This window comes from Argiope bruennichi, chromosome 4, assembly GCF_947563725.1.
Source record: "Argiope bruennichi chromosome 4, qqArgBrue1.1, whole genome shotgun sequence".
Taxonomy (NCBI): domain Eukaryota; kingdom Metazoa; phylum Arthropoda; class Arachnida; order Araneae; family Araneidae; genus Argiope; species Argiope bruennichi.
In genome coordinates this window covers 94,663,723-94,680,606 of record NC_079154.1, presented here as the reverse complement: position 1 = coordinate 94,680,606, position 16,884 = coordinate 94,663,723, and the positions used below count along the sequence as shown (strand labels likewise).

The following is a 16,884-nucleotide window of genomic DNA, read 5'->3' as shown; positions in this document are numbered from 1 at the left end:
TTTCTGCATTTGTTTTATGTATAGATTCATTTCAAATTTAAATATAAACATTCAGAGTGGATGCAACGGTTTTTATCCTTTTTTAGAACACTTTTTCAGGGATGATGTTATTTATTTGGAACTAAACTATTATTAATGAAGCCATTTTATTTTTAATGCAGTGTGCTATATAAAATTTATTAGATATTTTCAGACATGTTGCTTATTTTATAATGTAGGAATTAATATGCTTTTTGTTAAATTAATGTGTAATATTTAAAAATATGTAAACAGACATTTATAGAGTGTACTTTGTTTTTCTTTATTTTAGATTTTTGTAGCACTTGAGTATGTGAGCATTTAATATGTGTTTTTAATTAATCATTTTTTTAGTGTTACTTTAAAATTAAATTTTAAGCATAAAGATCTTGATATAAAGTTTTTTTTTCATCTTCATATGACATTATAACTAAATTTAATTGGATTTTAAATATTTCTTGGAAGATTTCCTCAGTCTAATGTATATAATTTAAAATTGTATTGTTTGGTTGAAAAACAAATGCTGTATAACTGATATCTATTATGCAGTTTTTTGATTAGATTCAATTTGTTTAATAAAGTAAGTTACAATCAAGCAGGTTTAAATGATTGCATGTATAAAGAAACTGTATATTTTAAATTTCAAAATTGTGTGTACATTAAAATACTTAACATTTCAGTGTAAAGAAACAGTTGTCACTAGTGATGGTTTCTTGCTTGTAATAAGATGTACAGATAACATAAGTGAGCTTCAAGCTGTTCAAGAAATGGTAAACCATGAAATTGCTGTATTGAGATCTAAAGATACAGGAGGAGATGATGGTATGGAAATTTAAAACTTTTTTTCAGTATGCTTAAAATATAGTAAATTATAATATGAAAAGTACAATTTTCCTTAAAAAAATAATAATTTAATGTTTAGAGTGCAGAGTAAATATTAGAGCTATTAGATTAGACTCCTATTTTCCAGTCTTGTATTTCTTCATTAGACTGGAATTAAGTAACTTATGTATTTGCTTGAAATATTAAGAAAAGATTTAATTACATGTTGAAAGAAAAAAAATTCTCACTTAGAATTGCTTAGTTATTTATATGAAATTGTGTTTCTGTTGAAGTAAAGTAATTCTGCATTTTATTTTTCAACATAAATCAGTATCAATATCAAATAAATATAATCTAATATTTTGGACATGGAAAAAAAAAATATTGAAACATTTAAGGGGGGTGGTAATCATTTCATTTCAAACTTTCAAGAGCAAATGCTTATTCTACTTAAATCTCTAAAACATGTTAGTTTAAGTTATATAAAAGAAATAAAACTGAATTTTGAAATGAAACCCAATAGCAATTAATTACAAATTAATGTTACAATTAAAGCATATCTATTGAAATATTTTTATTTGATAAATATTTCTACTCTGTTTCAAAAAATACTAAGTGTAAAATTATGTGTAGAAAATTAATTAGTTCATTCAGTGGTGGACTGAAGTTCAGAAATTAATCTTTTGCAACATACTCTCAACAATTGGTATATATTATGTGTATAAAATTTCTAAAAGCAAATGCATGTCAAAAACAAATGTCTAATTTCATTTCTTATAAAAATGGTATTCAATTTCTTGTTCTTATACAAATGGTAATTCATAGAAAAGCTCTTCAGAAATAAATAAAAAAAATGCAAGTAATTTAGTCAGATATGAAACTTAGAAAAGGAGTATTCTTAAAGTAAAACTGATTTAATAACTCATAAACTCAGTTATAAAATATGTATGAAGGAAAGCAAGTTTGAATATTTTAAGAATCTGCAACATGTGCCTTTCATTTTTGATACAACTTAATCCTGTTTATGCCAATTGTTTTGAACAAATTGTTTTATTGTTTAGAAAATTAGCCTTTAAAGTGAATAAATAGAGTAATTTTATATTCATTGGAATATGTAAAATCTTTAGATTTTTTTAGCCTTCATATTAAAAAAAAAAAAAATTGTATAATCATCGATGACTTGCTTTTGAAAGTGAAAAAAGCTGGTTTACCTATTTCAAAGAGTTATTTTAGATTTTCTTAATGTTTTGTATAAATTATAAGAATGCTAATTTTGCTATTTCTCTGTAAATTTTCTTTTGTATTATTTAAAAATAACACTGTTTTATTGTTCAATGCTAAAAAAATATTTTCAACATACCCTTAATCATTAAGAATAAAATAAAAGTTGCTTTGATGTAATTGATTATTACATGCATTGATGGAAATTTTGATTTTGGGGTATTACTAAAATGCATAGGGTCCTAGTATTTCATTTGTATATATTATTTAGCTGCAGAATTGTATGCAACTTGTTGACATATTTGGAGTTTATCCAAGATACATTACATTTCAAAATTAAAATATAAAATATTGATCTCATGCTTTCTTTCTTTGTGTTTAGATGCTGAGATAAAGCAGCAGCTAAGTAGTCTATCATATGTTCGCAAAATTGTTGAAACCCAGATGCGGCGCTTGAGTGAGGGAACTGTTGATACCGATTCAACTGGAATGCCAACGGTATGTATGCATTTTTCAAAAACTAATTGTTTTATGATTGTAATAGTAGTAAAATGAAAATTCTATTTTAAAATCCCAAAAGTAAAATGTTAGTTTGAATAACTTAAATTCCTGAATACTCATATGTAATTAAATAAAACTTTCTAAAAATAATTTTTAAAAAATAAAATAATGGGTATGTAATTGATTAAATTATTATATTAATATCAGTTGTAATCTTTTTCCTTATTAATGTAGCATTGATTTTGCATATTGATTTTTCTGCTGTAACTTATTTTTGAAAAGTCGTACTTTTTTTTTTTTTATTTGTTCAGAAAAATGAATTTGAATGCACAATTGTTATATCTGGCAGCTTCTTTAACATATATTATTTTTTATGCAAAGTAATTTTTCAATTTTTCTAAATTCTTATTCTTAACTCTTACAAAACAAGTTTTTATTTGCAACCAAAACTGTCATGATCCTTGCTTAAAATCAAATGTAGTAAAAGTTGGATTATTTCATCTTTAGGGTATTGATTGGAAAGTTTTGACAGAACCTGGAGTGAAACTTTTTAGTTTACATTTTGATGTTGTACTTACTAATAATATTGCTTTACATTACTTTACTGGTAAGACTTTAGATTTTTTTTATATCTTATTTCTTTCTAGAATACTTTAGAATTTACTGTATGCATCATTAGTATCTTTCCCTACAGAGTAAATTATTTTGTATGCATTCCTATTGCCTTGCTGTAATCTTTAGCAACATATGTATTTGTAGCTGGTCTCTTACATCAAACTTCCTACATATCAATCATTCCATTTTGAGATCACATAAAAAAAAAGTTTCTTTTTCAACAGAATAAATCTTGCTAAAAACCATCAGACAACTTAAGATTTCTTAGTTTGTATAGAATAAGTAACCAAATGAAAAATAGAGTGAGGCAATTTGTGGTTTGGGATATATATATTTTAGTTTTTTTGTATATGTTTCAGACCATCCATAAAATAGAAAACTGTATTGTCATCTTGTATCTTGTCTATTAGCAGTGTGAGTGTCCTCTTATAACTAATTCATATTAGCATTGTATATTTTTCTTGTAAATTCTCATAGGAAAATTGAACCTCCTTATTTTTGTTATATTTTTGGATGTTTTTAACTGTTACAATCATACATTATGTTGGATTTTTTTAAAAAAAATATTTTTACAATTCATGCTTTCAAAATGTCCTCAATATTAATAATAAAAAAAAAACAAATTAATATATTAAAGTAATTGATTATAATGCTAAATTATAATAATTTAAATAGTTAATAGATTAGATGCGCTGTTGACAAGGCAAAAGACAGTACTCACAAAATGAAAATATTCAAGGAAAGTTAATATTAATAGATTATTTAAGAAAGGGAAAATTTTTCATGGCTGAGGATATTTTATTAATACTTTTTTAATCAATCCTGAACTTCAAGTATTCCTTTTAATGCTACAGTGTTAGCTGAAGAAATGCTAGCAATTCACATTGAAGTTGAACATGAAAATAGGTTTTTCATTGGATAGTTGCAAAACTTTCTGTATATTATTAAAAAAAAAAAAAAAAAAAAAATCACATAACTAAAAACATAAAATATTTCCATTTGAATCAGTGGATGAATAGATGAAAATTTTTCCTCTCAAGATAGAAGAGTTTGAACTAACTAAAATATTTAATATTGAAGAGATGAATCTTTTTTTTTTTCACCTCAAACTGAAAGATTCAAAAATTTTCAGTGTAACATTTATAGTGGATAAAGAAAGAAGCATAAAGAAATCACCTAACAATTTTATTTATATGCTGCTTTTGAAATATTAGTTATTTCATCATATGATCAGTTATTTATATATATTTCCTTATTATTTAATGATATATTGTAATTTGATATATCAGTTATTTCATATAATTTCTAATTATTTCATGAAATAGCATATTGTATTCTATGGGATAGTAGATTTCATGCTCTAACATATATGCAAATATTGTTAGCATTGGAATAATGACTCATCTTGTTATTAAAATTTTTTAAAGAAATAAATTTTTTTAAAGATAGTAAATAATTGTTATTATCTTATTTGGGGGGGGGGGGGGGAAGAAAAGAAGAAAACTTGGAACAAGAAGGAAATATGTTTCAAATTATTTAAAAAGTGATTGTGAAGTGATAGGGCAAATTTTACATTTTACTCTTTAAAAGATTTAAGTAGTATTTACAATATTTACTTAAGTATTTTTTTTTAAAAATTAGTTTCTTGCCTTCCCTGAAGAAAACTTGAAAGAACAGTTTGATTTGATTCATTTTCCTTGTCTTGGAAACCTTTTAAATGGAGTAATATTTTAATGTATTTACATGTGTATAATTTCTTTAAATGAAAAATGGTGCAGCTTATGTATAGTGAAAACTCATGGTGATAACCATTAAGAATATCCGAAATTCTGCCAATATCAGGCCTCTGCTGAACATATTCTAGACTCTTTAGGACTTCTTTGGGGAGAAATTTATTCTTCTCCCTTCCTCGTTTTTGACTTTCTTCTTGTCAACGGATTTTTGGATTTGGTCTGACTTAGTCAGGCTAAGGAGATTAGCAACAAGAATATCAGAAGTGACTATCAAGAAGTGATAATACTTTCTGACATAGCTTCTGTTTCTGACATATTTTTTGTTTTGTCCTTGTTCCAAATGAAATATTTTATATTTTAATTCAACAATATAAATATCTGATTCTTATAAATTTTGAAGCTAAAATAATTCTTCAAACCATCTATAATTTTTTTCTTTATCCAGAGTAAATTAATGAATCTCTAATATTTTATGTTTTCGGATTTATATGCCCGCTTGGATAACATAATATGTTTACAGCAGAGCTTTATAAGAGGAATGAGTTTATGAAAGATCTGATTTTTGTCTTGTAAGAACCTTAGAATTTTAAGGAATTACTATTAAAAACAAGAATAAAAGTAGTCATTCTTAGGCATAAATAGATAACTTTGATAAGTTTAGCATTCAGGAATGTGACAAAAGTGTAAGTAATTAAAATCCAATTATTGACTTTTTAAAAGTAATTATTTTTTTAGTTATCTTTTTTTAGTTATTTAGTTGAGTTATCTATAATGCTATTATATATAATGTTATCTCATCACTATTATCCATATAAAGCTAAGCATATTATAAAATTTGAAGCATAAAAATGTTTTTATTGAGACATTTTGTTGCATTAAAATAATTTTTAATATTGTGTATTTAATTCTCTGTTTTCATTTTAGATTTTATGACTTCATTAACAGCTCAAGGTTATGTCTTTTTTTATCATTCTGTAGAGGTAAGTTAAAATGTGTATGTGCTTATTGCTTGTTAATATTAAATGAAAAAATATTGATTTAAGTAATTAAAATAAACTGAATACAATTTTGAAACAATTACCATATGGATTTTGTATTCATTATCACAAATTTCTGTCGTGTTTAAAATTTGCTTTGCAAAATTGAAACAGCTTACCATACATAACTGACTATTTATATAGTAATTATAATTTTTTAATAAATATAGTATTATATTTTTTCTTGATTTTTTTTTTTATAAATGAAAACAATTGTATATACAATTTTCCTTTGAAGTCCATTCTTAGTTGCATAACTGCATCTAATTATATAATGCTGCTTTTGATGTTCTTTTCAAATACAATACTTTGTAATAGTTAGTAAGACAATTATTTCAAATGTTTTTTATTAATGTATTTCATAAAGAGTCTGTGTGGACATAAAGTGTAACTGCATACATTTATTTTTTAGTGAATTTCTTTTTATTCAGAAACCATATTATCACTTTCCATTGAAATTCCTTTTTTTAAAATTAATTATAGAGATGTACTTGTGATTGTTATTGTCAGTGATATAATTGTATCCATATCTGTTGTTCTAATTTAAATTTTTTACTTTGTATAGTTTCTCTCAACATGCATGTGTAAATATTTAAATTTCGTCTCCTCATTATGACATCTATATTATTGTATTAATTTTCCTGCTGTTTTTGTATATTTACAGTGCTTATAGAAATTTAAATGCATTACTACCATATAAAATAATGTGAGGCTTAAGATATACGGATCATTTTCAATGCATTAATATGATGTTTTAGTGATTTTTTTTGTACACAATTTAAAATTTTGAAAGCAATTTTATTAAGATATTTTTTATTTAGATTCTGATAATTGTCAAAAGGAGGAATTTTCAAATTATTAATTATTAAAATAAAAGCACCTATTTTTTAAAAAAAATGTTGTAAGTGACTGTCATATTTGATTGAAATTATTTAATGATGTTTTTGTTTATATTTCATTTCTTTAATTTTTCAGAGTTATAAAGTATCAGCTGAACAAATGCTTTCACAAATCAAACAAACACAAACTTCTTCATCTAGTGATCTTGAATGTTTACGAGAAGCTGCTATGCACATCTTTGATCTTTATTTATCAGAAAAGGCAAGTTAAATAATTTATTTTTTTAATTTTTACTACTCAGTGGAAATTTTCTTAAGTCTTATACATTTTAGTTAAGTTTGCATTGTTAATATTTTGTGTGAAAGTTGATACTAATTCTTTGGAATTTATATTTATGCATTTAATATTTTTTATTGATTATTTTAGGCTACTCTTAGAGTTCGATTAGATGAATCTCTTTTAAAAAAGCTTTTATGCAAAATACGCACAGAAATACCTAACAGTGCATGGTTTGATGAAGCACAGATGAAGGTAGGCTCTTTCATTATTTTATTAACATTTATATGTGATATCCTATCATTATTAAGTTTGGTAAATTTCTGAGTTTTGTAATTGCAATTATGCTTCCCATGCTTAAGATTACACTATTCTTTGTAGGTGTATGAAATAATGCAAGAAGATCAATTCTTTCCAGCCTTTAAAAAAAGTCAAAACTACATAAAGCTTTTAGCAGAACTAGATCTTTTAAAAGAAGGAAATACAAAAGCTGAGGAAGATAGTAAGCAGTTTTATTCCTTCATACTTCTTTCATTCTTATTTATTTTTTATGTTATATATATATTTAAATGTGAATTTTTTATGTTAAGTAAACTTCTATGGAAAACTATTTTTCTTTAAACTGTTTTATTTTGACTTCTAATAATCAACATCCTTTTACTTTTGAAATAATGCCAACTAGAGTATATTAGTCAACAGTGAATTACTTCTTTTATGATCTTGATATGATTACATATTTAAAACATCAAAAAATATTTATTAAGTCTTCATTTCTGTTACTATTGCATTAATTGAGTATTTTGCATTTTTTCCCCTTTTATCATTGGAATAGATAGATGAAAACTAAATACTTAAATTGATAACTTGACTTACTTATCAATATTATTCATTTTAGTGTAGAATTTTTTTCAGCCTCGGGAATAAAATCTACTTTGATTTGATGTCCTTAATTCCTTCGATGAAATGTTCGAAATGCCTTTTTAGGCATATTACTTTTGATGTTCAGTTTTTAACACGATTCTGAATCTATTTTTGTAATGAAATTGTTTCCTTTCTACTGTAAATTGTGTGGTCAATGTAAAGTGAGATGGAATTTACATTGAACTTTAAAAAAATATTGTCTTTTAAAGACTTAGTTGATTGTCAGACTGGTATGCTTGCTCCTGCTGTTTGAGTTAGTAGGTCTACAAAATTTGAATGGCCTCTCTACCATTGTGAAACCAAAACTTTTTAGAAATATATTAGGTGTAGTTTAATTTCTTGATCATCTCTTAGAGATAATTCTTGAGAAAAATATAAATTGTGGATTAATCTTTGAACTTTCAAATAAGCATTAAATTATATATTATTTGTTTACTGCTCTTTGTTTTTATGATTTGCATTTAAATGTCTGCTTTTAGAAAGATGTTTTTATATTTTCTCTTGTTTGTTCATGTTAAATTTTTTAAAAATATATTAGGTACTACACATAATACTAGGTAGACCCTTTGAGCTAATCATCTTCTGTTATTGCATTAAAGGAAATAGTATTTTTAAGGCATCTAAAAAAAAGAAGGGAAAAAAAACACAAATCTAATGTATTTTAATATAATCAAATTGTTTAAAGATTAAATTGAAATACATAATAATTTTATTTCAAATTTTTCATTGATTTGTTTATCAGTGATACCAGGTTTTTTTAATATTATGTGAAGATTCATTACATTAAATACATTATGATTTATCATTATGTATATATGCATAATTGTGCAATTTAGTTGTTGGCAATATTGTTTATAAGATATCTTTATCCTTCTAGATGTTTTCTGCAGTCCTAAATTAGGAAATAAAGGGGTAAGATTGAATCATTTTTTAATTATTTATATTATAGAACTTTTGAGATAAAATTATTTTATGTTTTTATATTAGAAATGACAATGATGTTTATACTTATTAAATTACTAGTAATAATATTTTGAGTTCTGAGGCATTTTAAAAATTTGATTATTGTAAAAAGGAATTCTTAATATATTTATGAAGTTTAATGTAAAATAAGTATATTTTTTTTTTCAGAGTCCTGATGATATATCTTTGTCAGACAGTATTAGCCTTAACTCTCTTGACCAAGAGGACTATGGGATCGATTATCCTGTTTCAGATACTTCTCATACTCTTCTTCCTCCAACAGTAGAGGAAATTAATCCAGAAGAATGCGAAATTTCAGCTCAGATCTATAACACAGGTTTTATGTCCAAATGATTTTATACAATTCTTTATTTATTATATTGTAAACTTTCAATCTTGTAAAAAAGAATAAGTCCTTTTCTAATTCAACATTTTTAATGTAATAATATAAAAAAAAATATTTGTTGTTGTTCTTAAATCTTATTATAAAAGAAACCATATAAATAATACAATTATTCATAAAAATTTCATTTTAATGAATAAAATTTTTACTACTTTATGAAAATTTTTTGCATTCCAAATATATTTTTATTTACATATTTAATTGAATTATGGCTAAAATTGATTGTATGCCAAGTATGATTTGAGTATTTATAATAGGATTATTTTTGCTTGTGTCCTGCAATTCTAACGATGCAAACAAATGATTGCTTTATTCTGATTTTTGACTTTTATAAATTGTGATTGTATATAAAGTTATTACATAATAATATATAAAAATATATTATATATAAATAATATATAAAGTTATATATATAAATAATATATAAAGTTATTACATAATTTCACTAATTTATATCATAATTAGATGTTTTTTAGAATTTAGATTAATACATTAATTTCATAGTGAATAATAAAGATGCATTTTTCACAAAATGTTCCAAATAGTTAAATTTTTAAAAAATTGTGAAGTTATGTATAATGTGCTTGAATCTTTTCTTGAATTTTAGGAATTACAAATGAATCTGGTTCTACATTTGCTGTATATGCCATTGCTGTCATTCGTCGTGATTCAAGTGGCTCTGAAGATAAATGGAATGTTCTTAGGAGATATAGTGACTTTAGAGATTTCCATTTTGCGGTTCTTCAACAGGTTTGTGAACATTTGATTTTTGAAGTTGGTAGCATACAAACTTTAAATAAAATAACAATCTTGAGTTATCAAATTTTAGTTCAATTTAATATATATATATATATATATTGTAGTTCAAAATTTTTATTTTATACATTCTGCATCCTTTTAAAAGATGCAAAATTTGATATTATTAGCAGACTTAACTCATCTTGATTATTGCACATTTTTTTAAAAATTGTTCTTAAATTGTCTAGCACATTGTTATACAGATTTTTTTGATATTTAAGATTCATATCTCTCTTTATAAATATGGTAATTGATTTTGATCCAGTTATATCAATAACCTTTTTTATTATATATATTTTATATATTTTATTTGTTTTTAAAAATATGATTTTATATTATTTTTGAATATTTCTGAATTAATTACTTGGGAGATATGAAAGGTTTTCATATAAATAAAATTTTTAACATTTCTGATAATTGTATTAAAACAGCAACAAAAATATTTGGGTGAAATTTTCTTTTATCAATAATTGTTGTATTTTATTTACTTGTTATCTGTTAAAAAAGAATCTATTTAAGAATTCTAAATCTTTACACAAATACTCAGAATGTCATGTTTTCAGCAAATTTCTATTGTATTGCATTAATATTTTCTAATGCAAATAAGAGAGAAATGTCATTTTCAGTTTTCTCTGCAAGAATAGTTGCTCAAGAATTTTTTTCATCTTATAGTTGAACTTAGATTTCTTTATTTTGTTTAATATGGTAATAAAATATTTTAATAAATCTTGTTTTTGCATGCATTTTTTAGAAATAGTGTAATTATTTTTTTTAGGTTATGAATTAATCTATATATATATATATATATATATATATATATATATATATATGTATATTATTATTTATGTTTGTTCATCTTTCCAGTTCCCACATCTGAACTATTTGCAGTTTCCTGGAAAGAAAACTTTTAATAATCTAAGTCCTCAATTTTTAGAAAAGCGCACAAGTCAGTTATGTGAATATCTTCAGTGCCTGATTAATCCTGAAATTATGCAAAAGAATGCTGGCTTAAAAACAATTTTATTGCAATTTTTAGAACCAAAGGTATATGAAAAAGGAAGGAAACCACTGGCAAAAAAGGTGATTATTCATTTTTCTTTTATCTTATTGTAATTTTAGCTTTATGTGTTTTATACTTTGCAATTACAAAAATTGTTTCCTTAGTTTCTAAGTAATTTCGCTATGAAATGTGAGGTCAAATAAAAAAATATAATTTGGGACGTCTTTTTTTCTTTCTTGGTGTGCATTTAATTTGACTAATTTTTTCTTAAACATCATGGCTATTTAAATGAGGAAACTTAACATTATGATGAACACTACAACTTATTTCCATTTCTTTCATACTTGTGAGATGTTAAAAATAAGGAAATATAAATATTATCTCAAGAATTTTGGAATCTTTATAATATTGAATAATTTTCTTTTGTGGAGAAATTTATATTTTCTTTAATTTATAAATTTAAACTTTGTATATTTAAATTTGACCCATTCATCCATTTTCTGGAATAAATAATTATGTATTATATAAAAGCATTTAATAATATTTAAATTATAATTTACTTTAGTTAGAATAATAATTATATATATATATATATATATATATATATATATATATATATATATATAATATAAATTGTTGATTAAAAGAGTTTTTAAAAGTCCTTAATTCTCTAATTATATATTCATCTGATCTTTGCTCTTTTAATATTTTTAATCATCATTAGTGCTTAAGCATTCTATTGATTACTAAAAGCTATTAGATGAATCATACTTTGACATTTTGGCAAATGGGGCAAAAAAAAAAAAAAAAAATGTAGCAATTATCTTTTAATGAGCAGGGGTAAAGAACTTTTTGAAAAAAGTTAATCTGTTGTAATTTTTTCTTTGTCTTAAAGTGATTGTAATTTTAAAAAAGTCTAGATATTCAACATTTTTCTAAAAGTAATTTCTAGATTACCAGACTAGATTTTTCGTTAGTATTATTATAATTTTTCCTCTTCTATTATATAAGGCATTGATATATATTTATATACATATAATACAAAGCCATAAATCTTACATTTCTTAACTTATGTATTTCCATGATCATGAAGCATGCTCTTTTTTAATTTCTTAAACATGTGCTTTTTTTTATCTGGAGACCATGTTAAATTTGATAAAATCCTGGCTTAGAACAGGGATTTAAAATCCAATTCCTCAAATTATATATATATATATATATATATATATATATATACCATGTATATTAGCCTAGTAGATTTTAAATCTCATATAAATATTTGAATTTCTTCACATTGATGTGACATTGATCTTGGAGCATGGTGTGATGGTGAAAGTGTCCATGGCATTAATTTATCTTAACTTTTTGTTTATTATGTTATTTAGTTTTTTTATTACCTTTCAATTTGGCATTCATTGAAATTTTGTATGAATTTCTTTTCCACATTTTAAATTGTTATTCATGTTTATGTAAAATAGGCATTAATGCTATAATTTTATTTCATATTAAGGTTGATGCATTTGTAAATCCTTTATGTTCATCAATGAAGTCTGTTGGAAATATGGTTAAAACAGTACCTGACAGCTTTATAGATGGACTAAAAGATGGTATTGTGAAGGTCTTAGGGAGCCGTAGCACTTCTCCGATTAACCAAACCTCTCCTGAAAGCTGTAAAGTGGCAGCTGGTCTAGATATAGAGGTAGAAAATGTTGTTTTCTTTAATATATTTTCTTTACTATTTGACAAATGAAAAATCTAAAGTTGTTTGCGAGTTGAAATCTTTTTTTTTTTTTCAACTACAATATATATATATATATATATATATATATATATTTAATAAAATGAAGTGATTTAATTTTTTTTAGGGTGATGATAACATCCCACTTCGCATTTTGTTACTGTTGATGGATGAAGTATTTGATTTAAAAAGTAAAGACCAGTGGTTCAGAAAAAGAATAGTTATACTTTTGAGGCAAATTATAAATGCTACTTATGGTGATGCAATAAATCGGTATGTTTCTTTTTTGTCCGTGTTATTGGAAATTGATTTTCTCTGCTCATCTTTATTTTAATTTCATCTAGAATTGTTACATGAAAATAATATATATATGAAAATTTCTCTAATATGAGTCACTTCTAAAAGTATTTTAACCAGTAATTTTATTAAATCTAAAGAGTTAAAATCTTGCAAAAATTTATCTATAATGAAATTTGAGTACGAAATATGTGAACCAAATAATGCAAATTTAATGAAGAACATACTAACTAGGTGCATATGCACTCTTATTTGCTAATGTTTGCCTGACTAAATGTTAATATTTGCAAATTGCTAAGCAATTTTTCCAAGTTTTTTTGCACAAATCTTGCCCATTGTGCTTTCTGCTATGAAGGTGTTATCACACAGTTATTGTTTTAAATATAAATGTATGATGATTGAGCTTATAATTTTGCCTTTGGGGCCTTTAATATCTCAGGGGGAAAAAACGTTTTTAGGATACATTTTTTTTTCTTTTTCTTTTTCCTTCTTTTATTTTTTAAAATATTTAGAAAAGAAGAAATCAATGATCAATTGAAATGATCAAAGTACAGAAAAAAGATATTTAAGAATATCTAGAAAATCATCAATGTGTTCAAATGCCTAAGATTTTTCTAAAACAACTTACATTTAAAAAATTAACATAGTCATGTAAACTACAAAAAATTGAGCTTTCTCATAAGGATTATATTTGTGATCACAGTACCTTTTCATAAACAGCATTATGCAAGCAGATTGAAAATCTTGAAACATGTTATTTTCCGAATGTCTTTCAAAACTTCCTTCATTAATTCATTTGCATATTAATTTTCCTTTCCTTCTTTCAATAATGTTTAATTTCTTGGATGGAATTCATATTTAACTCATAGAAAAAGTCTGAAATTATATTATTTACATTTGGAAAACATAATCAGGTGATCTATCAATTGCTGTAATCGTTGCCAAAAGCAGCAATTTTTAGTGTCACTAATGAGAAATATGTACTATGTATAAATAATTGTAAGATAATAAACTGTAATGGAAATGTAGTTATGTTGTCTCTGGCTAAACAGAAAACATTTGTCAAAGACATTTATATATGGTATTTGATAGATGAAATAATTATGCTCATGCACAATATGCATTTGAAAGATAAGCCCCTTTTTTTCCAGTGTCACATTAGATGGGTACATTTGAATTTTCTCATATTCTGATTTCAATTCAGATTTTTAATTAGCAGATAATTTATGAATCTGAATTTGTCAGTTATATGAGAAATTAACTAGAGACAGGCAAAAATTTTATTTGATTAATGCAATTTAATTTTATAAAGTCACTTTGAATCAGATAAATTTCTTACAAATGGGCATTTTAATTTTTTTTATATTTTTATTCTACTTTAAACCAAACATATGTTTAAAAAAATATGTTTTTAAAAAATAATAAGTTTAAAAAATAATCATAAAGGAATTAAATTTTCTTTCTGTATTGATTTCAAATGACTTTCAACAATTAATAATTTAATTTTTCTATCTTTAATCCTAAATCATGGTGTTATGGAATAATTATATAATTTTAACAATCAGGATTTTAAAAAACTCAACTTTTTACATAGCAAAAACTCTTATTATTTGTAATCAGGAAGCAATTCTTCAGTATTCTTTTACTTCTTAAGTGAGGAATAATATTTTTAAAATTTGACAGAAAGATTTTAATATTATTAAATTATGATATAAAAGAGTGACTGATATTATACTTTAAAGTGTATACTTTCGAGTATGTCAGTCCAGACTCAGCATAATTGCAATATCTTTCTTTTGGAAATTGAAATATGATGAAGCAATGAATTTTTCATTCTGAATGTCTTTCCCATATATAGTGGCTTGCTTAAACTGAACTTTTCAGTGAAATATAAGGAAAATTTCCCTTTTAAATTCATTTGGGTGTATGTACCAAGTTCATGCATTTTATTGAAACAAAGAAAATATGTCCTTAAATACTCTTTTTGTAAACATTATTGACTCTTATTAGCTGTTAAACATTTTTCCCTGTAAAAAATGTATTTTACAATAATTTTTTGTGTAATTTGTATTATATTTTACTTTAGGAAAATTATTGATTTTGTGCAGAAGAGTACATCTGCAGAACAAATGGCTGAATACATAAAAGCATTTAGGTAAACACTTTTGTAAATTTAATTGTGTGTAATTAAAATTATATATATTTGATATATTTGAAATGTCTATTTTTCATAACCTTGTTAGGGAGGCGTTGTGGCCAAACGGATCACCTGCAGTACCTACACCAGACAGAGAAATCAAAACAAAAATGAGAACAAGAGTAGCTGCTAAGTTGCTCATGTTGTGTTCAATACCAGGTATAGTTCATTTGTATCTGTTGCATAATTGTGAAGAATTAAGATGCCAAATAATTATTATAATTAATATAATTATTGTAATTAAAAAGTCAAAAGGTTATGTTTTTTTTTTTTTTTTTTTTTTAGATGAACTGAAACATGTAATAGGTAGCGAGACTACTCGTAAAGGAATCTTATGCGTGTTTGAAATGTTTCAACGTCCTGAATTAAACCGGAGATTTTCCTATGTAATTTTAGAGGGAATACTTGAAATTTTGTTCCCTAGGAATAATTTGCAAACAATTATTCGAAGATTGCATTGCAGGTCTCCACAAAGCATATTTGATTCAGCAGAACACTTGCAAGTTAGTCCAGTCATAGAAAGAAAAAATTTATCAGTTAGGTGACAAAATACAGATCAGTATTAAGTAAATCAATACATGTTTAATGTATATAATGTATATTAAAACTGTTACATTTGCAGATTTTATGTATGTGTTATAGTCTAGAGCAATGACTCTAAAATACTTGATTTGAATTTAATTAATTGTGCAGCCTGAGAAGGAATAGTTACTTTTGTGTTCATATATTAAGTTATTTATATATTCACTTCATGCATAATCCTCATTTGCTAAAGAAAACTTCAAATAAATGTTTTCCACCATTATTAATTTTCACAAATTTCTGATAAAAAGGTGTTTTGATTTTAATATCTGGCTGTGTCATAAAGTAACATTAAGAGACATTCTTCAAATAGAATTTTAAATTGATAAGTGAATAGATAGATAGAAATAACGTTAAAAAGTGTAGAATTAAACTCAAGAATTTAGTATATATTTGTTAAGGCATTTGTTATATTTTCTTTATATAACCTCAAAGTAGTGTGCCTATTTCATTTTTTTTTTTTTTTAAATCCTTACTTATGTAGTTTAACTGTAGCATTTATTTGTTAAAATTGAAGAATAATACAGTTTTTTTTATTTATAAATCTTATTTATTTGTTGCTTTATGAAAAATTAAAGTTGTAGAATAGCCATATCATTATTAAAGAAAGGATAAATCATTTATCTTTGTTATGTGTATGATGTAGATTGGATGCAACAATCTACATCATATCCATAACAAAAAGCATCAAAAAATAATTTAAAATACAAATTGCCTATTCATTTGTTATTAGTAATTTAATTGAATGGATAGACAAATATATTTCATCTAGTAAATTAATTTTTTATTAGATAAAATATATTTTAACTGTATATTTAAAAATTCTGTCATAATTATAAAATAAAAATTAAGTGCTTTTAAGAAAAATAATTTGCTCTTATTATTTATTTTTTCAAAATATTTTTTTTTTTTTTCATTTTTT

General features: G+C 24.1%; 1 protein-coding gene across 1 annotated transcript in view; it reads left to right on the top strand.

The window, feature by feature from the left end:
• Positions 1 to 16,355, top strand: part of LOC129966932 (sorting nexin-13-like) — a 30,307-nt gene extending 13,952 nt beyond the window's left edge. The window contains exons 10-25 of the mRNA XM_056081546.1: positions 699 to 840; positions 2,444 to 2,559; positions 3,070 to 3,169; positions 5,835 to 5,890; positions 6,923 to 7,048; positions 7,214 to 7,318; positions 7,445 to 7,565; positions 8,862 to 8,896; positions 9,116 to 9,284; positions 9,958 to 10,100; positions 11,013 to 11,228; positions 12,659 to 12,847; positions 13,014 to 13,159; positions 15,270 to 15,338; positions 15,427 to 15,539; positions 15,666 to 16,355. Coding sequence (XP_055937521.1) covers positions 699 to 840; positions 2,444 to 2,559; positions 3,070 to 3,169; positions 5,835 to 5,890; positions 6,923 to 7,048; positions 7,214 to 7,318; positions 7,445 to 7,565; positions 8,862 to 8,896; positions 9,116 to 9,284; positions 9,958 to 10,100; positions 11,013 to 11,228; positions 12,659 to 12,847; positions 13,014 to 13,159; positions 15,270 to 15,338; positions 15,427 to 15,539; positions 15,666 to 15,925 — 2,106 coding nt within the window. The 3' untranslated portion in view covers positions 15,926 to 16,355. The remainder of the gene's footprint in view (positions 1 to 698; positions 841 to 2,443; positions 2,560 to 3,069; positions 3,170 to 5,834; positions 5,891 to 6,922; positions 7,049 to 7,213; positions 7,319 to 7,444; positions 7,566 to 8,861; positions 8,897 to 9,115; positions 9,285 to 9,957; positions 10,101 to 11,012; positions 11,229 to 12,658; positions 12,848 to 13,013; positions 13,160 to 15,269; positions 15,339 to 15,426; positions 15,540 to 15,665) is intronic.
• The last annotated feature ends 529 nt before the right edge of the window (positions 16,356 to 16,884 follow it).